This window comes from Trichosurus vulpecula, chromosome 7 (genome assembly GCF_011100635.1).
Source record: "Trichosurus vulpecula isolate mTriVul1 chromosome 7, mTriVul1.pri, whole genome shotgun sequence".
In the NCBI taxonomy this organism is placed as follows: domain Eukaryota; kingdom Metazoa; phylum Chordata; class Mammalia; order Diprotodontia; family Phalangeridae; genus Trichosurus; species Trichosurus vulpecula.
The window spans coordinates 23,720,104-23,747,321 of record NC_050579.1 but is presented as its reverse complement, the minus strand read 5'-3'; the positions used below and the strand labels follow the sequence as shown (position 1 = coordinate 23,747,321).

The 27,218-nt window shown below is 48.4% G+C and overlaps 1 protein-coding gene across 2 annotated transcripts; it reads right to left on the bottom strand.

Annotated features, from left to right (window-relative positions):
* Positions 1-1,001: 1,001 nt before the first annotated feature.
* PHKG1 (phosphorylase kinase catalytic subunit gamma 1) lies at positions 1,002-26,503 on the bottom strand. 2 transcript variants are annotated; one of them, XR_005010937.1, is made up of 11 exons: positions 26,332-26,503; positions 13,109-13,227; positions 12,253-12,428; positions 11,503-11,557; positions 8,975-9,040; positions 8,225-8,388; positions 7,749-7,839; positions 7,043-7,196; positions 5,442-5,567; positions 2,695-4,434; positions 1,624-2,074 (listed from the first exon to the last, which is right to left on the bottom strand). XR_005010937.1 is itself a non-coding variant. In XM_036768916.1 (10 exons), exons 2-10 carry the CDS (start codon positions 13,189-13,191, stop codon positions 4,186-4,188), a joined length of 1,164 nt encoding a protein of 387 aa, XP_036624811.1. In that variant the 5' UTR covers positions 13,192-13,227; positions 26,332-26,503; the 3' UTR covers positions 1,002-4,185. The 2 variants fall into 2 exon arrangements, 1 of the variants encoding a protein (XP_036624811.1); XM_036768916.1 differs by having other exon boundaries at positions 1,002-4,434.
* Positions 26,504-27,218: the final 715 nt, after the last annotated feature.

The window sequence follows — 27,218 nt, the reverse complement described above, 5'->3', positions numbered from 1 at the left end:
GCATAATGAATCCGAGTTGTTTCTGGCAGTGATTGCCCATGTTGAATCATACAACTTCACTGCATCATTGTGAACACACAGCATGTGCACTTAGCACTGGTACCATCACGCCACACTACACCAACGAATGCTACTGAAACACAAAAAAGCGTTGCGAGTGGAAAACGTTTGAGTCTAGATGACCCTTTTAGATCTACAAACTTTTGCAGCTCTTAATTCTAAAATCTTTAGATATGTGGGAGAAACTGATGTCCCAGGAATAGAGAGGAAGATGTGTTAGGGTAGATGTGTGATCTTCTCTGCAGGCCTGGGAGCCCAGCAGGCCAGGTGTGGTTGGAAGCTGTGACTCACATGATGAGGCTCTCAGAACCCATGCTAGGAACAATGATGCTGAAATATTCAAGAATCCACTTGATTATTTATGAGACATTTACTTTGGGTAAATACTGCCTTCATGAAAGCTCGGAGCTGCCTCCGGGGGCCATGAAATATTGTTTGGCAGACTGAGGAAGGCTTTCAGTCATTTAAAGGGCTTTATCATCCTGCCTGGAGAGTCTCCCCGATGAGGTCCTATGATGATACATAAACAGCCAGATGCCTTTAAAATGCAGCACCTGAGTATTTTCCTTAGCTCTGAAGCCTCCCCAGATGTAGACAGGCTGTAATGGGCATTTATATGTTGCCTTGAGATCTGAAGAGTAACTGGCATCCATCAATAGTTTGGTTGAATGGGAAGAGCATTGACTCTAGAGTCCATTCAGTCTAGAATCAGGACCTGAGTTCAAATGCTGCCTCTGATGTTTCCTACCTGGGTTATGTTGGGCAAGTCACTAAAATTCTCTGAGTCCTGGTTCCCTCATCTCTACTATAAGAGTTCAATTGGATCAGCAGTTTGGAGTCTCAGGATCCCTTTACACTTAAAAATTATCGAAGACCCCAAAGAGCTTGTGTTTTGTGGGTTATATCTACTGATATCACCAGATTAGAAGTTAAAACTGGTAAGTGTTTAAAATGTTTATTAATTCATTTAAAAATGATAAACCTATAACATGTTAATATAACATTTTTATGAAAAATAATTGTATTTTCCAAAACAAAAAAAAATCTAGTGAGGAGAGTGGCATGGTTTTGCTCATTTTTTGTAAATCTCTTTAATGTCTGGCTTAATGGAAGACAGATGTATTCTCTTATGTGCCTCTGCATTCAGTCTTGCTGTGATTGCAAGAAATTGTGATATGTAGTTTTAATTGAAGTATATGAAGAAAATCTGGCCTTTCACCGATATGTATTTAGAAAGAGGAGGAGTGTTTTAATAGGCAAATAACATCTTAGAATTACTAGGAAAATCGTTTTGACATCAAAAAAAACCCTCCAGGCTCGGAGGACTACAACTGGAGAACTGCTGGACCAGACAGCCTCCTGTAAGTTTCACACCAACCCTAGGAGAGCAGGAATTACAAGGACTATCATCATTCCCATTTTAGAGAAACCAAGATGCAGAACAGTGAGGGACTTTTACCCATGACCATGCTGCTAGTAAGTGTTGGAAGTAGGATTCAAACCAAGGTATTTGGTTTGAAACTGGTATTTATTAAGTGCCTACTATGTGCTAAGTGGTGGGGATGCAGACAGTCAAAAGTCAGTCTCTGCTCTCAAGGAGTTCACAGTTTAATTTGGAAGCCAACATGCAAACCACCAAATAAAAACAAGGTGTTTTATATACAGGGTGTCTCAAAAGCCTTCATTTAGTCTTAAGCTATTAAAACTTAAAATGGCAAAAAGACTTTTGGGACACCCCCTACAGGACAAATGGCAGATAACCAGCAGAAAGAAGGCACCAGCATTAAGGGGTACCAGAAATGGCTTCGTGCAGAAGATGGAACTTTAGCTGAGACTTGAAGGAAACCAGGGAGGTGGGGATGAAAATGGAGAAAGTTCTAGGCATGGGAGACAGCCAGGGAAATATTCAGAGTTGGAGGATGGAGTCCCATGAGAGAGGAACAGCAAAGAGGCCGATGTCGCTGGATCACAGGGTACTGTATACGGTGGGAAGGGATGGTCAGGTGTAAGAAGACTAGAACGGTAGAAGGAAGCAGGTTAGAAAGGGCTTTAGAAGCCAAACAAAGGAGTTTACATTTGATCCTGGAGGCAAGAGGAAGCCATTGATTTTTACTGTCTAGGAAATGACATTGTCAGACTAGGGCTTTAGGTAAATCAATTTGACAGCTAAGTGGAGGAAAGACTGGAGTGGGGAGAGACGTGAGGCAAAGAGACCAATAGGTGGTCTATTGCAATGGTGCAGGCATGAAGTGATGAGGGCCTACACCAGAGTCATCTCTAGTCTTATCTGTTCCATTACTGGCCAAATCCTGTGATATACATGAACTTTAGAGTCATAGAATGTTCAAGCTGGAAGGAAACATAGATTATCTAGTCCACCGTCACTGTTTTACAAAAGGGAAAACTGAGGTTCATAATAAGGAAGAGGTTTGCCCAAGGATGCACAACTTAGTTGATCATTGTCAAAACTGTTGTGACTCCAGGATGAGCTTCAAGGTAAGGATAAACAAAGCTCCATGAAGACAATCTCCTACACAGGAATTTTCCTCCCCTCAGCCTTAGAGTGCTTGGACACCAAGGGTTTGAGTGGGAGTGCTATCTCAGGTCCCGACCCATTGGCTGTTCTCTACTCACTCTCAGATGACAGAATAGGCTCTACTCTGGACTGCCTTGGACAACTTCAGGCTCTACACTCATGTCAGCTGGACCATCGACCTGGGAATCTGTGAGCAGTGGCCAAGAGACAAAGGTGAGAAACCACCCTAGCCTCTGTCCTTATGGTCTACCAGGACTCCAAACCATGGTATTGCTTTAGCTAACAAAGCCTTGTCTCCAAAGGACAGATGGAGCTAAGTCAACTCTTTCCTGGCTATACCCTCCCACACATAACAACTATTCTCCCCTTTTATATCCCATCTGTCACCTCACCACTACCTCCCACTCAGTTCCACTGTGGCAAGAGCACTTTGGCTGAAGAATGATCTAGGCCTATAGAAATGGGACCACCACCAACTCAAGAAACCCAAGCGCCAGTATTGAATGCAGGTGTAGCAAACACACCCATCTGCCTATTGAATAAAGAGCCACAAAGCTTATAGCCAAGAATCACAAACTCTTGGAAATAGAATGGACCTTGGAGACAATAGAGTGCATAATTTCTCAAACTAATTTAGCTACGAACTACTCATTTGAATGAAATTCATTGTCAGATCCCCAAAAATAATGTTCCAGTGTGTGGACATAATAAGATCTGACATTCTGGAATAGTCCCTGAGAATAAAGGGGGGGGGGCTTAAAAAAATAGATTAAATGAAGCCTCTTTGTACCAAAAAAAAACAACTAATATTTATAATATGTAATTTTGTATTTCAGGCAGATTTCATATTTTAGCTCAGCGTATCATATTTGAGAGGGGAAATAGCACTTGCGTTTCAATTTTCTCATGGAATCCCCAGGGTCATTGTGTCCAACCCCTGAGCTCTGTGGCACCCAGATTGGGATCTTGTGCAAGCCCCTCATTTGGCTGTCAAGGAAAGCTGAAGTTCAGAATGGTGCAGTGACTGGGAGCAGGGCACACAGCTGATCAATAGAAGAATCTAGACTAGAAGCTGGCTCTCCAGACCCCTAATCCAGGGCATTTTCTACTATTGTATGCTATCTGGCAGAACCGGGGAAGAATGGAGGTGGGCAGAGGTTAAGGGGGAGGGGGTGGGTCCAGGCTCCCCAGGGAGCATCATTCAGAGAGGTCTGAGCAGAAAGGCAGAGCCCTCCACTTCCAGCTTGACTTCCCCCTTGCCCTCCACCTGGGTCCTGCAGATTGAGCCCCTAACTAGCAGTCAAGGGGATGCCCTGCTCCTCCCCTGGGAGACCCGACAGTGAGGGAGTTAGAGCCAGCACAAGAGACACCCAGGGGTGCCCCTCAGCCAGAGGGCTCATTTCTAAACAAATGGAACCACCTCCTTCGGGTTGTCTCCTCAGGCGCTCCCCCAAACCTCCACATCCCCAGGGAGGACAGGGAGAAGCAGGGCGCCCTGCGGAGCTCCCGGGGCTCAGAACAAGCAGGTAAGTCAGCCAAAGGCACCCAGCACAAGCAGACAGCGCTGGGGTTTGGGCTCCCCACGGCACTCAGAAGCCTTCCTCCTCAGCCAGGGAGAAGAGCACAGCCTTGGGAGTGTTCTCGAAGAGAGCGGCCCGGTTCTGTTGTTGGCCTTTCTTCACCCAGTGTCCATAGATACGGAAGGCACAGGCATCGATGAGCTTCCTCAGCGGCCGCAGCGCGTAGGGATCTCGGAGGACGATCTCTCGGGTCACCGGCTTCACGCGCCGGTACTGGTAGTATACTCGGACCGAGGCGAGCACGGTCAAGGCGATCACCTGCAGAAGGGGGGAAGGAGAGAACGGCGGGGGGACCCCGGGGGTAGCCCCCTCTCCCCTTCGCTGGGGGAACCTCCCTACATCAGTGGAGCAATGGATTGGAGAAGTCAGAGGCTCTGAATTCGAATCAAGCTCTACCATCGCTACTGTGACCACGGACAAGTACCTTACCCTCTCTGCGCCTCAGCTATTCGGTAAAACTAGTGGGCCGGCCTAAACCGTAAGGTCCCTTCCAGCTCTCAATCTATGATCTCTGAAAGGCACCAGCTAAACTCTCCAAAGAGCCACAAAGATCTGTATTAGAGGCTCTGCCTCCGACCCTCCGGCGGTATGACTTTGGACAAGTCACTTAATCTCTCAGGTTGTTCAGGTCTCTCGCTAAGATGATAAGATGCCGCCTGCATTCATGGAGGGACACCCCCATGCCGGTGAAATGGGAAGTCCAATCCCTGTCACCCATTCAGATTTCCATGTTGCTTTAAGAGTATTTTCCTGCCAATAGCCCAGTGAGGTAGAGAATGTAAGTATTTCTGTGCCCATTTTCTATATGAGAAAGCTACAAAACTGAGGTCAGAGAAGGGAAGTTACTTAGTTATGGTCACATAAGTGACAAAAGTAAGTGACAAAATTCTCAAGAATCAGAGAGAATCTCAGAAGCTGCCTGGTCCAGCCTGAATCTGAGTGAGGCTCCCTTCTCCATTACCTAGCCCCCTTTTCAGTAGAACAAGTAGACGGTTGAGCCCCTTTGGATCGGGCAGGTGGAGGGATCCCTGGGTGGTCAGGTTACTCCTTCCAGCCTGTCTTAGATACAAGGGAATCATCACCCACATCAGGCCCCCAGGGAATGATCTTTGTCCGATAGGACAAAGGGCCTCTCAGCTGATTTCTGGGGTCCCCTCTGAGGCCAGAAAGACTTGGGCTAGACTGAGATGAGAAAAGGAGGCCTCAAATGGAGGAATGAGTGAGAGCAAGGATTGTTGAGGGAATGGGAGCCAAAAGGCCTCTACCTTGAACTTGCCCCTGGGGCTGAAGTGACGGACTTCTTCGACCACATATTGCTGGAAAAAGGGATGAGCCAGGGCTTCCTCAGCTGTGTACCGTTTCTGGGGGCTCAGGACCAGGAGTTGGGAGATCTGGGAAGAACCAGAGGGTCCCCTCAGCAGCACTGCAGGGGATCTCTGACCACCCTGTGGCCCCAGGCCACAATACGCTGGCTGTACTATAGAAGAAACTTGGCATTGGGAAAATAGGGGATCCTACTGAGTCCTTCCCTGCTCCATTACCAGCTCTCCTCTATCTTAGGGCAGAATCCTACCCATCCATGGTTTCATTGTCCACACCCTCCCCTGAAGGGCCCACAGAAGAGAGTCCTTCCCCTGAGACCCCAGGCCTAGTTAGAGTAGAACTATCCGTTCCTTCCTCCCTCCCTCCCTCCCTTCTTTCCTTCCTTCCTTCCTTCCTTCATTCATTCCATGAACATTAAGCCACAAAGCAAAAACTAAAACAGCTTCTGCCCTCAAGCAGCACGGATTCTACTGCGGTGATGCAATGTACATACAGATAACTCAATACAAAACATATAGAAGTAGTGACAACCTGGTACAGTAGAAATAATTCGGCTTTTTGAGTGGCAGGGCCAAGGTTCAAATCATGTTGCCTACTACCTGTGTAACCTCAGAAAATCATGTCACTCTCTGAACCTCAATTGTCCTCATCTGTAAAATGCAGGGGTGGCACTAGATGGTTTCAAAGGTCCCTCTGATGTCTAGATCCATGATTCTATACAACCAAATACAGGGTGATCTGGGTGGGGAGGCGGGAGAACACTATCACCTGGGAGGGTTATGGAAAGGCCTCCTGTATACCAGAGGGGTCAAGTACGTGGGAGGGCGCCAGGCAACATTTTGAATGGAGGGCCACTCAGATCAAAACAGAATTTGGAAATATTTAACAAAATAAGTAAAAATAGGATACAACATAGGTAATGTGAAGTTGTGGTTTTCTAAGTCAATATGTGGGTGTGGGGGTTGTCTCTAGTTGAGTTTGACAGCAAAGAGCCAGGAAATCCAAGAGGGAGGAGGGAAGAGGCTCCAAAGATGGGGTGGGAGAGGGGGAGGGCTGGATGTCATCCATCTATGGGGAACAACAAGTAGGCTGGAAAAGAGAGCTTAAAGAATAATGTGAAATTGGTCTAGAAAGAGAAGTTGAAGAAAAAGACAGACAGACAAGAGATAGATACATAGATATAGCTATAGCTAGCTATATATATATATGTATGTATGTATATATATATGAGAGAGAGAGAGAGAGGGAGGGAGGGAGGGAGAGAGAGAAAAGTAGCTAAGTAGATAAACATAGAAGGGTTTTAAATGACAGAGATTTACAGAGTGTCAGAGCCAGATGGGACCTTAGAGATTATCTACTCCATTCCCCTCATTTGACAGAGGAGGGAACTGAGGCACAGAAATGACTAGCCCAAGGTCACACATTTAAGTACCAATACCATCGGGACTAGAATCCACATTTCCTGACTTCCAGTCCAATATTCTTTCCACAGCCCCACACTGCCTCCCCAGCTCCAACCTAGAAGGGAGAGCCTAGCACTCACAAGGTCCTTTACAGTGTCTGATCGATCATCCCACTCTGGGGAGCCAAACTGGTAGTTGCCACTCATGATCATTCTCAACATCAGCATCTGCTTGCGGTGCCAGAAAGGGGGTGAGCCGGCCAGGAGGGTATACATAATCACACCTGTGCTCCACCTGGGAATAGAAGAGAGGGGCAGAGATCATGCTTCGAGGACTCCAGACACCAGTACTCACAGTACAACTCAATGTTTCCTTTAAAATGCATTTTATTTACATTTCTTTCACTTCACACAGACACGTGCGCACACGCACACAAGCACGCACACACTAACCAACATCAACACTGCCATTAATAGAATTTTCCCTTGTAATACAGAAATAAAGTTAAGCAAACCAAGAGGATATATTGGCCATGCCTGGCAGTGTATGCTTCACTCTTTACCCGTAGCCCCTCACCCCTCTAATAAGAAGAGGGATGCATGTTTCATCATCACTTCTCTGAAGTCAAGATTGGTCATTGCTTGTTGCGTTGACTTGAATTCTCCATTCTTTTAATTTTTTTTCCTTTCCATTATTGTGGACCCTATTATTTTTAACTTTTTTTCCTACATCTCTGTTCCTTCCAATCCCTCAAACCTTACAAGTTAATCACTGTCCCTTTCTATCCCATGATTTGTGACCACCCTTTACTACTGACCCCTCCCATTTTCCAAGCCTACAACTCACATGTCCACTTCCTTCCCGTAACCAGGATGGCTGTCATTCATGGAGCACTCAAGGATTTCAGGGGCCAGGTAGCTGGGAGTCCCACATACCTCTGGCAGGAGTATAAAGAAAAGGGGGACATTAAGGAAGAGGCTCAAACTGGGAGAGAAAGAAAAGGACAAGGACAAGGAGAAGGTGAAAGAGAAGGAGGAGATGTGGGAGAAAAAAGGAGGAGGAAGAAGAGAGGAGAGGAGAAGGAAAAGAAGAACAAGAAGAAGAAGAAGAAGAAGAAGAACAAGAACAAGAACAAGAAACGAGAAAGAGAAAAATCTACAGAAACAATATAGTTGGAGCAAGAGACCAGCAATAGCTGTTCTTGACCCAACCACTAGTCAACTCCCCAGGAGGTAAGAGCATGGAGGAGGCAAGGGAATAGTCAAGTAGCCATGCAGCAGGCAACAGGTTGGAGATTAGGGAGAAGGTCCTGGCTGCCCCACCTCGAAGCTTCTCTGCAGGGTCCAGCTGGCAGGAGAATCCAAAGTCAGTGAGTTTAATATTCATATCATCATCTAGGAGGATGTTTTCTGGCTTCAGGTCTCGGTGTACAATGCCCAGCTTGTGCAGGTAGTGGATCACCTCTAGCAGGGCCCGCATGATCTTCCTGGTGGGGAGGGGAGCAGAGAGGAGGAAAAAGGAAAGGAGAGGGGAGGAGAGTAGCTCTTCAGGACACCCTGACCCCTGAGCTTCAACCAGTCCTCTTCACTGAGGTCCACGAACTTCTGAACCGGGACCCAAGCATTTATCAGCCTCCAAGGAGCGGTTGTAGCTCTTAGAACCATCCCATAAGGAAGAAGCAAGACTACACTCCCTCTCCCAGCCATGCATCCTATCCACATTTTCTTGTCCAGAGAGACAGGGCCTAACCTTACACAGCATATTCCCCAAAATCAGACCTAGAGTGTAGAAGACCATCTGGCCATTATCACTACCACCACCACCCAAGCCATGTAGCTCTTCTGACTAGAATCCCAGTCCTGATTGCCTTCTCCTTCAACACCCCAAGAAAAGGCAGAGGGCCTCTTGTTATAGCCAAAGAGGAGAGAGAGAGGCAATTATCAGAGGAATCACAGTCATGCAATCTGGGGTTTGGAAACCTCAGAAAGCACTGAATTATAGAAATAATAATAATAATGCCTCCCAGGGTAGGGAATGGAGGTAAAGAGCATCAAGTGACCAGCTCCTCTCACCTGGTTTCTTTCTCACTCAAGGTGACCTTTTCAGTGAGGTAATCAAAGAGCTCGCCTTTCTTCATCCTACAAACAGGTTTCGGAGGGAGGGGAGAAGGGGGACTGGATTAATGCACAAGACACTCCTACCCCAATTTTGCCCCATCCTACTCAAGGCATTCCCTTGTTTCCCTCTATCTCCATAGCAACCAATTAGCATAAAGTCCCAAAATAAAAGGGGGAGCTGCCACCCAACATGGGTGCAGAGGCTCAGGGTTTAGAAAAAGAGAAAAGAAGAAGCCTTTGCCCATCCCCTTTGAAGCTAGCACTTTCCCCCTGAGATTATCTGCAATTAGTCCTGAATATACATTATTTGTACCTAATTGTTTTCAAGTTCTCTTTCCCCTTAGAATGTGAGCTCCTTGAGGGCAGGTAACTTTTTGTTTGTTTTAATCCCCAGTGTCTCTAACAAAGTAAGGGCCTAGGGAATGTTTGTTTGTTGACTGACTGACTTTGCAGGGGGAGAAAGGTTGAGGTGGCAGGAAGCACAAAAGAGAGGGAGGAAACGACAGGGAAGGACAGTGAGATGGGCAAAACCCACCGAATCTCAGGACTTGGATGGAAGCTCAGAGACCAGTATATGATGGTAGTGTGATGGCAGAGGCTGATGGGGAAAGGTGTGCCTCAGCTTACATTTATCTGACCAGTGGCCTAGTCCAATCTGTACGGGGGTCAAGGCAAACAAGAGGCTCCCAGTTGAGAGCTTGGGGCATATGAGCTAGACTCCTGGCCCTGGGGGCTCCCTGTCAGAGTGGTGGTAGGCATCAACACCTTCTCAGCCAACAAGAGAAGGGCTTGGAGTTTGATATCAGATTTAATTTTTTTTTCTTTTCCTTACCCTTATCCCACCCTCCCACCCCACTCCCACCCTGGTCACATCTGGGTGGGGTTTATAAAAATAGCCATTTAAACAACTCTTGCTGAAGGTCAGAGACACTCCAACTGCCACTTCTTCCCCACCCCCCTCCTTACTCCTTCCCTTGGTGCCTACTCAGCAGCTATGATACTGCAAAGAACCAAGGACAGCTGCAGCTAATCCTAGCCAGAGAAACCCAGGAATTTCTCCCTGGCTTAAAAAAAATGCACAAGTGGGCATGCCCACCTCATTTTCTCTGGGTTATTATCACCATCACCACCCCCAAGTCATGTGGCTCCTCTGGTTACAATCTCGGTCCTAATTCCCTTCTTCTCATCCCACCTTTAGCACCCCAATAAAGGGACAGAGACTCTTGTTACAACAAAGGAGGAGATGGTCAGTTATCAAAGAGTCAGGGTCAGGGATTTGGGACTCATAGAATTAATAATATCAATAATGACAAAATTTATAATCACTACTTCCATTATACCTTAAGTGTTGCCAAGTATCTTAGATACTTTGAGTTTCACAACAACCCTGAGGTAGGTGCAATAGACATCAATATCCCTATTTTACAGATGGGGAAAATGAGGCCAAGAGATCAGTGACTTGCCCAAGTACCTGCTACTTGGTCAGGATCACATAGATAGGAAAGGCAAATGCTGAAGTTGGCTGATTGGGGGAGAGGTATTTTAGGGGTACAGCCCAAGAGTTATGAAGGCATTATCTTGCTTTGTGCTGCCTCCTTGGAAAGGGCTAGGACTTTTACGGGGAAATTTTTTTGTAAAGTTAAGATGTAAACCATACTTTAGTGTTTCTGGAAATACACAGGTTTTCCAAAATCAAGGCAAGCCTATACTACGGTCTCTTTGAGGAATTTCCAGAGGGTGAAGAAACTCAGTATCATGGGAGGAACTTTCCTGGAAATCTTCTGTTCACATGCTCAAAGAATCCTTGATTTACGACTGGAATAGACCTTAGAGAGCATGTAGAGAACATCCCTTGTTGTACATCTGAGGAAGGTCAGTGGTGGTGAGGTGACATGCCCAGGAGTCACACAGCTTAGTGAGTCTTCAGACGTCTGGACCAGAGACCATTCCACTCCATGAGATTGATCTCACCTGTCTGGACTATGCTATTCAGCAGCTTCAGCAGGTCACTGCCCTTCTCTCAGCCTCAGTGTCCCCCACTGTAAAATGAGAAGCTTGGACTAGAGGAAATCTACCATCCTCTGATCTCTGAGGTGCCTTCCAGCTGTGAATCTTGCGAGGCTAAAAATGGATGCGATGTCCTTGGGTGAGCCACAATTAGAGTTCTTATTTTTATAGTGTTAAAGTGCTAATTTTCTTGCTGTAGAGTCAGCAGTACAACTATTACTGTTCCTATTTCACAAAAGAGGAAACTGAGTTTCTAGAGGCAGAATGACTACTGCTAAGGGGCCAAGCCCGAAGGAGAAGATGGATTTGCAGAGCCCATATCCAAGGCTCATTTCCCTGCATTATGCTGCATCATGGCATAGAAATGGAAGGGTCTTGAGGACTGGCTCACTCTAGTAGAAATCAGGAATGGCTAACTCTGAGACCCCCCTACCCCTGCCTGGGAGAATGGCTGGCTATGGGGGCCAGGTACTCACAGGTCAAACACCAGGAAGAAGAAAGTGTTGGTCTCATAAGTGTCCTTCAGCTGGACTGTAATGGAAATGACCAGCTAGCTTCAGGCTGCGGAGAAGATGTTGTCTGGGGGAAGGATGCAAGGAGGGGGACTGGGGCAAGGGCCCTGGGAAGGTCGGATATGGAGGGATGGTAGTAAGGGGAGCTTAGGTGCAGGATCTGACTAGGCTTGAATTCGGGGGTGGGGAGGGGGTTGCAGGCAAAGGTGCCCATAGCTATTCCTTTATGCTTCCCAGACAGCTGGCCAACAGCTTTGCCCAACTTCATCATTCCACCTGCTCCCACGCTCCCCAGCCCTGCCTGTGTGCTTGAAGAAAGGGGAAGAGGGTTTGGGGAAAGTTGGGAATACTGGGTCTTCATGCCTGACTCAGAGAGAAGGCCAAGATGGGATAAGGCCAGGCCAGCCCTTCTCTCCTGGGTGAGCGTTCCCTATTTAGGGTTCTCAGATCTCAGGAAGATAGCTTGGCTGGGTCTACACAGGAAATGAAAAGTCGGGAATTGATATGATTACCTGGATATTTTAGGCAAAAACAGAAAGGTATTTCCAATTGTCCCAGTTCTCTATCATGGGGGTACAGCTATAGACTGACTATCTTCAGTCATGTCACCCATACCACCTCCTCATCCCCCAGCACCTGGCTCTTGCCCCGCCCCACCCCCAAACCCTCTCTCTCCCTGGTTAGAGGATGGCAGCTTAGGGAGGGGGGACTCACTGACGTTGGGGTGCCCGGAGACTTTGCGCAAGATGTCAATCTCCTTGATGGTGGCATCCCGCAGCTCCCGAATCTCTTCGGGGTTCAGGCTGCCAGCGGTGATATCAATAATCTTCACCGCATATTCCTTCCTGGTCAGCTTGTGGATACAGCGTCTCACCACACTGCTCACGCCCCTGGGGAAAAGAGGCTTATGTGGGGAGGCGGCAGGAATCTCCAGTAATTTGAGGGAGTGGGTCAGATTCCACCAAAGGAGAGATGATATTTTACAGGTGAGAAAAGAAAACTCCAGAGAGGGTTAATCTTTCATCTAAGGTCCCACAGCAGAGTTGAGACTTAGAATCATATCTAGAGCTGAAAGGAACTTCACTGCTAACTACTCCTACCCTCTCATTTTAAAAAGGAGGAAACTGAGTCTCATGGAGGTAAAAATACTTGCCCACAGTCACACAGCTAGGAAGTATCAGAAGGAGGTTTTGAACCCAAGTTCTCTAACTCCAAAGTTACTGTTCCTCTCAAGATACCATGAATCTAGGTCTCCTAATTTGCAGTCCAAGTCTCTCCATTAAGTTACTCATTGGGACCAGAAACCACCCCCCCCCCTTTCCCCTGCCCAAGGCTAGGTTCAAGTAGGCAGAGACAGAATAACCCTAACTTTTGAAGGGACGGGAACACCTGGACTGGTTTTCATCCCTTTTGCTTGCCCTGGTACATGAGGACCACAACCCCAGTTTGAAGGCTTCCAAAGAGGGAAAAGGACCAGTGTTGGATGGATTCGGAGACAGAGATCACCCATGGAAAGGCCTGAGCTCTCAAGGAAGTTTAGAGGAAGGGTCTTGCAGGAAAGAAATCTTACCTCCCCAGGATCTCCTTGGGTTCATACTTCTCATAGAACACCTGGGCGGTATTTGAGTCTGGCAGCCCTTCATCCCGGGTCATGGTCTATTCTTCAAAAGATGGTGCCAACTGGGCTTACTGGAGGAGAAAGAGATTAAGGCTTTGCGGAAGGGGATCATGGAGGGTTCCCATAGGCAAAGTTGTGAATCCCCTTTCAGTCCTGCGTAGCCGGCACTACCCCACCCCACTCCCGCCATCTCAAGAAAGAACCATCGTATGTATTCCCTTCTTCTTCCAACCCGGTTGGCTATCCACTTGGAAAGGAATTAAATCATTCACACCAAGGCAAGAGTTCTTCACCTTTTATGCGTGTCCTGGCCCTTTTGGCAGTCTGGTGAAGCTTCTGCACCCCTTCTCAGAATCATGTTTTAAAACACATAAAATAAGATGCATAGGATTACAGAAAAGGACAATTATATCGAAAGTTATCAAAATATTTATTTTTTAAAAGTTTGCAGGACCAAAGGTTAAGTACTCCCTGCACTAAAGTGTTAAAGTCCTTTAATGGATTAATGCTTTAATCCTCCCAATGCTATTTGCATTTTAACAGGGGCAATCCATCAGTCAACAAGCTTTTATTAAGTGCTTGTTGTGTGCCAGGCTTGCTGTGTGCTATATACTGAGGATACTAAGACAAAGCCAAAGAGGATCCCTGACCTCAGGGAGCTTCCATTCCGTTGTGGAAACAACACGTTGGTATGTAATTCGATTCAAAATATGTACAAATACAAAGTGTGGTCTGTGGTCTAAGGCTCACAGAGCTCACAGGTACCTGGATCCATCTTGACCCCAAAAGGATCATTTTCCCCCTTTGCATTATTCGGCCCAGGTTTCTCTAAATATGAGCAGCAGGATCCCACACACCAGAACAAACATATCATGTGGGGGGCAACCTTTATTGCATCCACACACAAAATACTAAGATGCCAAAGAGTCCCAAGAGTTCGTAGACAGACATGGAAATACATAAAGTTCTCAAACAACCCATTAGACTTCCCTTCACCCACTGCCACTGAAGAGTAATAGCCTTAGGATGAACTGCTAAACAAGCAAGCCCTAGCAGCTCAAGGCAATGGCTGGGACAGTGCCTCAACCTCCTGAAAAAGCCCCTTTCACTTTCAGAGAGCCTTAACTGCTAGGAAGGTTTTCCCCGCTAAAATCGAGCTAGAACATTCCTCTTCTCTACTTTCTCTCACTGATCTTGGTTCTACTATCTGGGGCCAAGCAGGAAAAGACTATTTCCTTTTCCATGTGAGACCTCTTTAAGTCCTCCAAGACAGAACACACATCTTCCCTCCCCCCTCCCCCAGTCTTCTACTGGCTAAGCATTCACTAGTTCCTCAGATTTTAACCAATCCTCATATTGCATAAATCTAAAGCCTTTGACCATCCTATCTGCTCTTCTCTAGACACACTCCACCTTATCAATATCCTCCCTAAAATATGGCACCGTGAATCAAAATCCTATAGGCTTTTCCATCCCTGGACTACACAGCCAGCTAAACTTCTAAGGACCAGAGATGCCAGTCACAACATTGGCCAAAGGGTCTTGTTGTTGTTCAGCCATTTCAGTCATGGCCAACCCTTCATAACCCCATTCAGGGTTTTCTTGGCAAAAAATATTGGAGTATTTGCCATCTCCTTCTCCAGCTCATTTTATAGATGAGGAACTGAGGCAAACAGGGTTAAGTGACTCGTCCAGGGTGGCACAGCCAGTAAGTGTCTGAAACTAGATTTGAATTCATGAAGAGGAGTCTTTCTGACTCCAGTCCTAGTGCTCTATCCCCTGTCCCACCTACTTGGCCAAAGGGCAATGAATATTAAAGTCAAAGGCTATATTTTGATGGCAGAATGACCGCCACTGAGGAGATGATGCATCCAAGAAATACTGATGTATTATGCCTTAGGCAAAAGTAACTGATCAGCCTTGGAGGGCAGCTACGTGAAAGGATGGTTTCAAATCAAAAACCATTTTGGGGTGTCTTCAGCTCCTCTCCCAAACTTGGTGCCGGTGTCTGCTGTTGCAGTCACATCCCAGAGGCAGAGTAGAGGAGTCAACAGAATCAATGGAGTTGACTCTTTGGGGCACCTAATGATCAAGGTACACCTCAGGTAGGGTGGATATTGTGGCCGTTAGTTATGCCTTCATTGATCTCAACTGCATGGTTTAAAATGATTCCATCCATGATGAGTTCAAGGGCACCACCAAGGCTGGAAATGGAAAGCCGGTAATAATTGGGAAGTGACTGCTATCTTCCAAGAGTGTGAGCCCACCAATGTTAAATAGGGAGCTGCTGGTACCAAGAATGTCATAGAGTCCACTGGTGTCTTTACCACCTTGGAAAAGGCTGGAGTTCACGTGAAGGATAGCGCTAACCATGTCATAATCTCTTCCCCTTCTTCAAATGTCCCTCTGTGTCAGCAGTGAACCATAATTCCCTTAGCATGATAAGTGCCTTATCTTCTGCCCTACCAACTGCTTGGCCCCACCTATCCAAGGTCATTCATGACAGCTTTGACATTGTAGGGGAGACTCGTAACTACAGCATATGCTTTTATTGCTAAGTAGGAAATAAGTTATGGAGTGATGGGCATGATGTTGACCAGAGTATCACCCCTGCTTCCACTGGCATTACTAAGCCTATAAGAAAGGGCAATGCTCATGGCACAGTCTTCCATGTCCTTAGCCCCAGCATATCTGTCATGCATCTGACCTGCTGCCTGGAAAAATCTGCCAAATATGATGAAATCAAGAAATGAGGCAACATCAAGGGGCCCTTGACTCATATTCAGCTACACAGGCATTGGCATTGGTATTGTCCTCAATGACCATTTTGTCAAGCTCATTTCCTGGTGTGACAATATGTAAAGTTACATCAGCTGTGTAGTGGACCTCGTGGTCTCTATGGCCTCCAAGGAGAAAGAAGAAAGCCATGAATATCTTCATCTCCTGCCAAAGTAGGTGTTTCACTATGGGGGGGGGGCCCTATTCCAAATTATAGATACAGAAATGGATATGAATACAGACATGGACATAGATAGTGATATTGACATACAGATATAGATTATAGATATGGGCATCAGTTATAGATACAGCTGTAGATATAGATGGTAATATTGATACACATATATAGATATAGATTATAGGGGGATAGGCAGGGATGGAGGAGGGGAGGGCAGTCTCAGTTTAGGGAATGGCTGTCAGGTAATCAGTAAATGTTTGCTGATTGCTGGTGGCCTTCTGGCCTCTGACCCAATGTCCCTGGCACCTTGGGTCTCAGGCAGGTGACCTTTTTGCCAAGTTAATAAATTCACCAGACTTGGGTCTCAGAAAAGTGGCTTCCCCCTTCCTGCCCTGCCCTACCCCCTTAACCTCCACAAGAGGAAGCTCATGATCTGTATCCACCCTAGTGATTCCCTGGCTCTGGACCCTGAGGCCAACCCAAGGGCTCCTCCTCAGGAGACTCAGTCAGGCCCAGGAACATGGGAAGGGGACAGAGGCTCCTGAGGGATGGCCTTCCTCCCCTCCCCCACCACCAGATCTTCTGTCTGAAGGCCAGAAAGTGGGGGACCGAGAGAGAAGAGACGAAAGGGAAAAGCTGGAAGACAAAGAGAAAGGCCTCCAGGAATGGAGCAGAGCTCCACTATGGCCCCCTTGGCAGGCTTCCCATGGCTCCCACCAGGCCCGCTCAGCTCAGTCTCAGGGAGGTGCCTGACAAACAGGCCTTTCTGCTGACTCCCCCGAATGTCAGCCCTGGCTGAGTCAGGGACTCTGGGATCTTGGCTCCTCTGAAAGGCTCTTGTGCCCTGAGCTCAAGGCCTGGTTACTGAGGGAGGGTTTAGAATAACAACACCAGCAGCAGCCTCTGCCAGTGCTGGGGAGACCAGCCCTGCCCCCTGCCTGGTGGGACCACACACACACACACACACACACACACATACACATATGCTCACACAATTCACATACTCATACTCGCACTCACACAGTATACATACAGTCACACACATGCACACATATATATATGCATGTTCTCACACATGCACATACACACATATACACACTCATGCACATGTACTTGAACACATACACACGCACAAACATACTCCTACACACTCACAAAATTCATATACACACAAGCACACTTACACATGTAGTCATACACTCACACACGTACACACATACATGCTCTCCCACATACATGTGTCCATGCACACACCTACACACTCATGTACACATGCACATACTCATGCACACACACACACACACTCATGCACATGTGCTCTCACACATACACCCTCCAATAAACTCACACAGAGAAGCACAGCAGGGTTTACTCCCTTGTCACCTCCTAAGGCTGGATCGATGTCAGAGTACCTGCATTCAAATCTTAACTCCGCTACATAATGCTTATGACCTGTGTAACCTTGAACAAATAACATAACCTTTCTGATCCTCAGTTTCCTCATATGTAAAATGGGAGAGTCGGACAGGAAGGCCTCTGTGATCCCTTCCAGCTCTAAATCTGTGTCCCTATAACCCCTCCCAGGACAGTAAGCCAAGCAGATGTGCTGCTAGGAGCACATCTGGATTCACCTTCATTAAGTGGAGATTCTTTGTTAAGTCATTTGCATCTAAATGCACAAAAATGCCCAATTACTGAAAAAATACCCCCTACAGTAATAGCCTACTTCCCAGACTGACGGCACGATTGGTTAGCCCCTGCTTTGGGGACTCCTTCATCTCTCCCAGGATGCCCATCACCCCCAGCCTGAGGGAAGTCTTGCACAGGTTTGTCCCACCAGTCCCCAAGGGTACAAGGTCTTATGATTCTCCTTCTTAGGCTCTTAGCCTCCCCTTGCAGAGCCAGCTGGGGCCCGAGGCAGGGCGGGGTCAGTGCTTCCTTCTTAGGTGAGTCAGTCTCATTTCGACCTCAGAAAGGAATAACGTATCACAGGAGGTCTGTTTGTTTCAGGCTAAAATTTTTTAAAGTGGAAGGAGGGTCCCTCTCTGCCTTTGTTCTTCCCTCCCTTCGCTAGATGGACAGAAAGATAGGCTGGTGAACACCAGCTTAGAGGCGCTAGGAGAAGAGAAGGTTGGAAAGGCATCAGGTGGGTAAACTGGGAAAGAACTGACCTTTTCTTGGGCTAGCCTCGACTCCAACACACCTATAAAGCCGACGGGTCTCCTCTATCTCTTCCTTTTCTGCTCCAACTCACTTCTTTCTTGGCTCTAGTCTCTTGAATCTAAACCCTCCCCATGCCTCCCACCAGTTCTGACACAGTTTCTCCCTTTGTTAGAAATCACTTAGAGCCCGACCCAGTCTCACACAACGACTTTGGCCCCTTCAGGTCTATACGGACCCTGCTCGTTCGATTCTCATTGTAGGATTCAGTCAAAAGTGCTCTTACCTCATCGAAGTGTCAAAGCTAAAACAGGATGGTTTCTGCTCCCTCCTTACAAATGTCTTCTGGTCATCTGTGAACATGCCTTGTCTCCCTACCTGGGTAACACGGCCCCTGAGGGAGGGACCTTCCCCTGTTCATCCTTGGGCCCTACCCCCTACATCACCTAGCCTGCTTACAGAGTATGCCCAGGCTCACAGACCTCCAAGGAAGGCTTTGGTGTATCATCCAAGGTCACACAGGATATTCAATCACCAGACCCGTATCCATTTTTCCACTGTGTAATGTTGTCTCCCTCACTCAATAAATGTTCATCGGATTGAAATGACTCGTTTACGCACATGTCCAGAGCAAACGGCCAAGTACATTGGGTGTGGCTTATCACTGCCATCTGCATAACTTAATTTAAGAAGAGTTACTCCAGGTCAGACCAATGGTTAACTCAGTTCAGTGGCTCTGAGTTTGGAAGGAAGTTGCCTTTCCAGCCCCACATCCCCTCTCCAGTCCTTTGCATTGGCTATGCCCCCCCCCCACCTGGAATGCACTGCACATTCATCCTTCCCTCACCTCAGAATCCTTATCCTCTCCCTCTCTGATAGATCAAGTGTCCCCTGGAAAGGGGGAGCAGTTTCAGCTGAACCCCCCCCCATATAGAGCAGGTAAGATGCCCATGCTCCACTCTCCCTGGCAGAGACTCCTAGGTCCTGGTCTCTCCTTTGTCTCTCCTCCTGTATTCCCAGGCTGGTAGGAAAACAGCTGTCAGAAAAATACTGAGGTTGGAATGAGAGGGATCTCCTCGGCCCTGAGACCTACTGAGTCCTACATCAGAAATGTAAGGCCTCCATTTGGTGGTGGTGGGGGGTGTACCTAGCAGGGTCCCACCTCTCAGACCAGAACCTCCCTGAGCCCAGCACCAAGTCCAAATCAGTACCACACCATTCCTATTGGAGAGAAAGGGAGGAGAGGATGGGAGAGTCCCTGCAGGGGCCATAGAGACAGTGGGATGCAGAGGATCTCCCCTCTCCCCATTGCTCAGACCACCTCCTGCATCCAGCCTTCCTCTCCCCTCCCTCCATCCCAGCTCAGGGCTTTTCCCCCCATGTCTTCCACCTTAGAGGACTCAGGCAGAGGAAACAATGACCCAGGTTCTAACCCACTAGCTCTCTTTGGCTCTCTGGATGGACACTGCTCCACACTCTCCCTGGGACAACTTGGACTTCCGCCATCCTGCCAACCTAGGTCAACCACCTGGGGAGCTCTGAATCACAGCTGAGAGAGAAGAGGAACACCTGTGGCCCTTGCCCTCATGGCCAGCCATGCACCTTAGCCAAGAAAAGCTGTGGCCCAAAGGAGTGACTCCAGCCCTTTCCTGGCCATTCCATGGCAACCATTTACCCTTTCTCTGCCCACCCCCTTCCCATCCCACTTCTCCATCCAGTCCCTTTGAGGCAAGAGGCCTTTGGCTGAGGCTACAAGTGACCAAGACCTACAGGAATAAGATGACCAAGAGTATGCCCTGTATTGATTGTAGATGGAGCAAACACACCCACCTGCCCATTTGATAAAAAGAAATCAAGCTGACAGCCAAGAATCAGAGACTATTGGGCATAGGGCAAATCTTTGAGACCATAAAGTCCGGTCAATTTAGCCACAGAACAGGAATTTGGGCTTTGAAATACATTGTCAAAATTGGTAGGGCTATTGGTATCTGAGGCTATGGAATATCCCTAAGAAAAAGAAAGAGGAATACAAGATAGCCTTGAAGTGAAATGAATGAAATTAAGCCTCTTCGTACCCCTCAATAGTGCAGCATGTAATGTCTCAAGCCTCAAGCCTGGTTTGGGGGTGGGGGGAGTTTAAAATTAAAACTTTTTTCTTATTGGGGGTGGCGGGGAGCAGACGAGGGACCTTCTTGGCACCCAAGCACTTACCTACCTCACTACGCCTCCTGGGAAGGATGGACGGCCCTGTCTCTCAAGCTCAGTATCTTGTGACTCTCAAGTGACCCCAGCCTCTGACGGTGATAGCAGATGAGGTAGGACAGCTGGTGCAGAGGCTGAGGTGGCTGGGGCTGTCAGGGAAACCCAGAGATCTGACTCGGGAGACCAGACTGCCGGTCCTCTGACTTTTCATGGAGCTGGGGAGAAGAGGGGAGATGCCACTCCTAAGGCATAGGGGCAAGCAGGAAACAGGGTAGGACAGTGGAAAGAGCCCTGTCCCTGGACAGAGAATACCAGCTCTGCTGCTCAGCCCTCGAATGCCTTTGAGCAAATCATTTCACCTTCTTGTTCCTCGGTCTCTTCATTGGTAAAAGAGGGGGATTGGGCCAGGGGTTTCTGAGATTCCTGCCCTCTTAGATCGAGGATTCTATGACTGCAAATGGTTTTGGTGAAGAGGATTGCTGAGAGAGGGAACCCTGTTTTAAAGAAAATACTGTAAAGAGTTCATCACTGTGGTGGGGGGAAGAGGATAGAAGAACACAGGGTCCCCTCTTTCTTCTCCTAGGGGACTGGGCTGGCCCGGCAGTGGAGGACAATTTCCTCCCCTTTCCCTAAGGAACTTGGGTCACATTATTAGAGGCTTTAAAGCTTGAAAGACCCTAAGAGACCACCTAAAACAGCCCAGTCATTTCACAGAAGAACCTGAGACCAGAGAGGGACAATAACCTGCCTGTGGTCATTCAGGGTGAGAGCCAGGAGAGCCAGGGTCAAGTCCTCGGCTTCCACAGCCCTGTGACCTCCTGGGGTCTGCCCTGGTGGGGAGCTCCCCTCAGTAACATCCCTGGAGCCTGTGTCCAGTGATGCCCCCAGGGTTCAAGGCACTGCCTTGTCCAGCTTCCCATGAGCCTCAAGCTGGGGCCATTGGTGACTGCTGGTTTTTCACCTGCCCTCTGACTCACTTCAACAAATGCAAATTGGGCACCTGCTCTGTGCCAGCCTTTAGAGATGGTACACAAGAAGATGTACAGATATTGGATCACAGATATGGAGCTAGGAGGGACTTTAGAAGTCTGCATGACCCTCCCATTTTAAAAGTGGGCCCTGCACACTCTCCCTCCCTCTCTCCTCCTCCTCCCTTTTACCCTCCCCCCTCTGTGTGGGTCTTACTCTGTCTCTGTCTCTCTCTGTCTCTGTCTCTCTGTCTCTCTCTCTCCCTCCCTCCTTCTTCCTCCTCCCTGTGTCCCTCCCCACCTCTGTCTCTCTCCATCTCTATCTCTCTGTCTCTGTCCCTCCCTCCCTCTCTCTCTCTCCCTCTCCCTCTGTCTGTCTGTCTCTCTCTCTCTGTCTCACTCTCTCTCTCTCTTTCTCTCTCTCCCCTCCAAGTGGAAGAACCCCTGCCCCACCTGATTACCATGAAGCCTCAAAGACCTGGCATTTTTGTTTCTTCTGTCCTTGCTGTGTACATTTGTCCTCAGTGTTCAGTGAATGAGTACCAAAGAAAAAGTGACCCTGTGAGCTTTGCAAGGGTGGAGGAGACACCAGAGACCCAGGGATGGGGGCCTATAGCTAAGTCTGTCTTAACTGCAACAGCCCAGCCTGGTCCCTCCCCCCACCCCATCCCAGGCAGTCATGAAAAGCATCCTGTCTGACCCATCCCAGCAGTGGATTCACCCAGCAGCCCACATGTATCCTGTAAGCCATGGAGTAACTTGCCCATTGGTTATCACCGATGGTGGGAAGAAAGCTATGTAGCTGCCATTTTACATTTGTGCCTACCCTCCCTAGAGGCAGTTGACAGAGCACTGGGCTTGGAGTCAGGAAGATCTGAGTTCGAATTTGACCTCAGACACTTACTACCTGTGTGACCCTGGGCAAGTCACTTTACCCTGTTTACCTCAGTTTCTTCATCTGTCAGATGAGCTGGAGAAGGAAAGGGCAAACTGCTCCAGCATTTCTGCCAAGAAAACCCCAAATGGGATCACAGCTGAGCAGTAACAAGAACCTTCCCACAGAGGAAAGCGCACCCTTTTTCAGGGAGATGTTTTTCTCTTTCCTTCTTCCTATATCTTCTCAGAAAACATCCCTTTTTAAAAAGTTAATTGATGTTAACTGATAAAATGTGTATTGAGACCTAGTCACTGATTCAATACTGGGACTACATCAGAAGAAGGCTAATGAGAGAAAATACAAGAGGAACAGAGACAGGGACAGACAGACAGAGAGATAGAGGCAGAAAAAATAGAGACAGGACAGAGAGGTGGAAACAGAGAGAGACAGAAACAAAGATACAGAGAGAGAACTCCCCCAAAGTCCCTCAGGGTTACCCCTAGATTCCTGAGGAAGAAGATGTATCCTCCCTCTGAAAGCCAACACACCAATACTAATGGGGGGGTGGGGGGCGGCTAGCAAGTTCAGAGCCTATTTCTGTGCTATGTCCATATGCATATGAAAAAACTGCAGACAATTTTTTCCCTAACAAAACTGAGTGGCATTAATTACTTTTTAAATGAGATGCTAGAGCCAAGAGATGATAGGTAATTTGCCCAAGGTCCATCGCCTCCAAGTTCAGCATCCAGAGTTTCCCTCTCTGTCCTTAGTACCCTGCTCCCGCCCCCGCAATGGCAGATACAAGACCCCTGTGTGGATGATGCAAAGAGAAGGGACAGAATGACTTAAGGGTCCAGGAGAGATACTCCCAGAATCCTCTGAGGCAGCTTGGAGGAAGGAGAGGGAGGGAGCTGCATCGGATTTCACAGCCTTGAGTTGAGTAGGGAAGCAAGGCCAGGACTCCCCTGTCACCCCCTCATCCAGCCTTCTCATAGAGAATGAAAGGGTCCGACTGGATGCCTTTCCAAAGACACCCCCCCAGACTAAACACACGATCCCATGAACTGAGTTGGGGGTACAGAGGGGAGATCTGCAAAGGCTCCTGGAGGTTTCCAAGATGGCCCCTTGAGGGTATCCAGGTGGGATGTCAAGAGGCAGTGGTAGGGGGATGGGTAGGGATGGAGGAGGGGAGGGCAATCTCAGCTTAGGGAATGGCTCTCAGGTCCTCAGTAAATGTTTGCTGATTGCTGGTGGCCTTCTGGCCTCTGACCCAATGTCCCTGGCAGCTTGGGTCTCAGGCAGGTGACCTTTTTGCCAAGTTAATAAATCCACCAGACTTGGGTCTCAGAAAAGTGGCTTCCCCCTTCCTGCCCTGCCCTACCCCCTTAACCTCCACAAGAGGAAGCTCATGATCTGCATCCATCCTAGTGCCTCTCTGGCTCTGGACCCTGAGGCCAACCCAGGGGCTCCTTCTCAGGAGACTCAGTCAGGCCCAGGAACATGGGAAGGGGACAGAGGCTCCTGAGGGATGGCCTTCCTCCCCTCCCCCACCACCAGATCTCCTGTCTGAAGGCCAGAAAGGGGAGGACCAAGAGAGAAGAGACGAAAGGGAAAAGCTGGAAGACAAAGAGAAAGGCCTCCAGGAATGGAGCAGAGCTCCACTATGGCCCCCTTGGCAGGCTTCCCATGGCTCCCACCAGGCCTGCTCAGCTCAGTCTCAAGAAGATGCCTGACAAACAGGCCTTTCTGCTGAACTGCCCGAATATCAGCCCTGGCTGAGTCAGGGACTCTGGGATCTTGGCTCCTCTGAAAGGCTCTTGTGCCCTGAGCTCAGGGCCTGGTTACTGAGGGAGGGTTTAGAATAACAACACCAGCAGCAGCCTCTGCCAGTGCTGGGGAGACCAGCCCTGCCCCCTGCCTGGTGGGACCACACACACACACACACACACACACACACACACACACACACACATACACACTCACATACACACACACACACACACACACACACTCACACACATACATACACTCTCACACACATACACACTTACATTCACACACACACATACAGTCACACAATATGCATACACAGTCATACACACATACACATGCATGGTCTAATGCATGCACTGCACACACATACACACACTCATGCACAAACATAGTCTCACACACTCAAAAAATTCCCCCATATACATACACAATCAAAGACACATGCACATACAGTCATACACACACACATACACACTTGCACATGCCCATGCACACACATACGTCCATGCACACACACTCATGCACACACAGACACACTCACATGTACACACTCACATATGCACACACATACATACACTTACACACTTATACACACACTCACACGCACGCACACACATACATACTTGCAAACATGATGTCACACATATATACATGCACACATGCACATGCCCTCACATGCTCACACATATACAAACTTATACACACACATTCTCACTCAAATTTACACACTCGACCACAGACGCACTCACATAGACTTAGCTCCACTCATGTTGGATCTGGTATGAGCAGACCTGTGTTCGAAACCTGACTCTTACACTTACTCCTTGTGTGACCTTAAACAAGTTACTTAACCTCTCTGTGCCTCAGCTTCCTTATCTGTAAGATGAAGGGGTCAGACTAGATAACACCTAGGGTCTCTCTCAGCTCTGAATCTGTGACTCTGTGCTCTGAGCAGGAGGCCAAAAAGATGAACTACCAAGAGCACACCTAGACACAAACCCGGTAAGCAGAGATTCTCCAGCAAGTCATTTGGAACCTCCTCCCCGCCCCGCCCCCCCAAAAAAAGAGAGGAAGGAAGGAAGGAAGGGAGGGAGGAAGGGAGGGAGGGAGGGAGGGAGAGAGAGAGAGAGAGAAGGAGAGGAAAGGAAAGGACAGGAAAGGAAAGGAAAAGGAAAAGGAAAAGGAAAAGGAAAAGGAAAAAGGAAAAGAAAAAGAAAAAAGCCTGAGTTTCCTGACACCTAAGACCCTTCAGCCTGGAGCTATAACTGAATTCTGCTTTGTGATTCCTCCTGTCCTCTGCCCCTCCCCCTCCTGCCTCTAAGGGGATCATTGCACGAAGAGGGTTTGCCCCAGCCGTCCCCACACAGCACAGGTCATGATCTTTGCTGGGCTATCGGTCCCTCATTGCAGAGCCAGAGGAAGTCCCAGCGAGAGTGGGCCAATGCTCCCTCATGCTTTGATAACTTCGTCTCATTCTGACCTCAAAAAAGAGAGACGCATTGCAGGAGCACTTTTTCCCAAGTGAAGAGCAAAAGCACCATTCTTTTCCCTTCATTGACACCGCTGCTCTCCGTCCCTGTGTCTGTCTCTCTTTGCTCTCTGTCTCTGTCTGTCTATTGCTCTCTTCCTGTCGGTCCCTCCCTCTTCTCTCTCTCCTCCCTTCCTCTCCCTCTCTCGCTCCCTCCTTTACCTGCCCTCCCCCTCCCCTCCCTGAGGGACAGAAAGATAGATAGCTCTGAGACCCGGGCAGGAGAGGGAGAAGAGACCCCAGTAACCGTGTCTTTACACTGGACTTGCCCCAACCCACCAGGAAAATTGTCTCTGAGTGTGGCTGCCCCACCCTGATCACAGCCTAAACTGCACAACACCCACAAGCCTCGGCCCTGGTCTAAGCCCAAGCTGCACACATAGCCACGCCATTTAAAAGTCTTCAGCATACCCAGAGAAAATGGCCCCCCGTTTCCCACCAGAAGATGTCAACCCAGCCGTCCGTGTAACTAGTGCTCCACGGGGGACAGACCCTGTGTCACAAACAGTTCAGGCACTCAGCTCAGCAGCAGACTCTCTCCAGCCCACTGTCTGCTCCTCCTGCCCACTGCCCTTCCCTCTGCCCACTGCCTGCTCCTCCTGCATACTGCCTGTCCCTCTGTCCACTGCCCATCCCTCTGCCCACTGCTGCCATTTTCTTTAAAGGACTCGACTGACCATACCAATCACTGAGCTGCCTACCCACCATTACCTCTTGGCCAGGCCTGGAGAGTGTTTCCAATAATCAAGCCCAGACTGCTCAACGGCTGAGACAGGTACTGACCAGGGACAGGGATGGGATCACTGGGGAAGCATCCCCAGGCCCACCTCGTACCCAGAAGGAAGACAGTTAGCTGTCCTTTGGTCTCTGCCTCTCGATCACTGAGGGCCCAGATGCCAAAAATAAATCACAGATGGGAACCCGGGAGCCATGCCAAGGCTTTAGAGGGAGGGGGGAGCAGTGTGTGCACTGTGAGGCTCACTTTATAAGGAGAGTGACCTCAGCGGGAGGGTGAATGAAATTCATTGAGGGGGGAATAGAGGCAAATGGGGAGGAAAGGCAGGTCTGGCCAACCATCTAAGGAGTTCTGAACTCACACTCTTGATGTAAAGGTGATGAACTGAGCCTTCCATAGGCTCAGCAGAACTAGAAGAGACCTTGGACACCTTCTAGTCCAACCTATTCATTTTACAGATGACAAAACTGAGGCCCATAGCGGCTAAGGAATTTGTCCCTAGTCACACAGTGAGGAATGGACTGAAGTGCAATTGAAACCCAGATCTTGTCTCCAGCATCAGAGCTTTTCCCACTGAACCAAGGTGCTTCCCTAAGGTGTGTTATGGTTTTTCCCTTGTACAAGTCTTAGCACTTAGTCCCCTAATAGCTCCTGGCACGTAATCCTCTTTGTCTCTGTGGCTCTGTCTGCCTCTGTCTCTGTCTCTGTCTCTCTCTCTCTCTCTCTCTCTCTCTCTCTCTCTCTCTCTCTCTCTCCCCTATCTTCCTCCCCACCTATGTGTGCCTCTTGTCTCCCTCTGTCTCTGTGTTTCTGTCTCTCTCAGTCTCTGTCTCTGTCTGTCAGTCTGTCTCTGTGTCTCTAT

Excerpts from the sequence above, each read along its gene's own strand:
- PHKG1 (XM_036768916.1), bottom strand. The coding sequence starts at position 13,191 with ATGACCCGGGATGAAGGGCTGCCAGACTCAAATACCGCCCAGGTGTTC. Across the intron at positions 11,558-12,252 it reads CTCCGGGCACCCCAACGTCA|TCCAGCTGAAGGACACTTAT; the intron begins GTGAGTCCCCCC and ends TTTCCATTACAG. Across the intron at positions 8,389-8,974 it reads TTGAGTGAGAAAGAAACCAG|GAAGATCATGCGGGCCCTGC; the intron begins GTGAGAGGAGCT and ends CCTCCCCACCAG.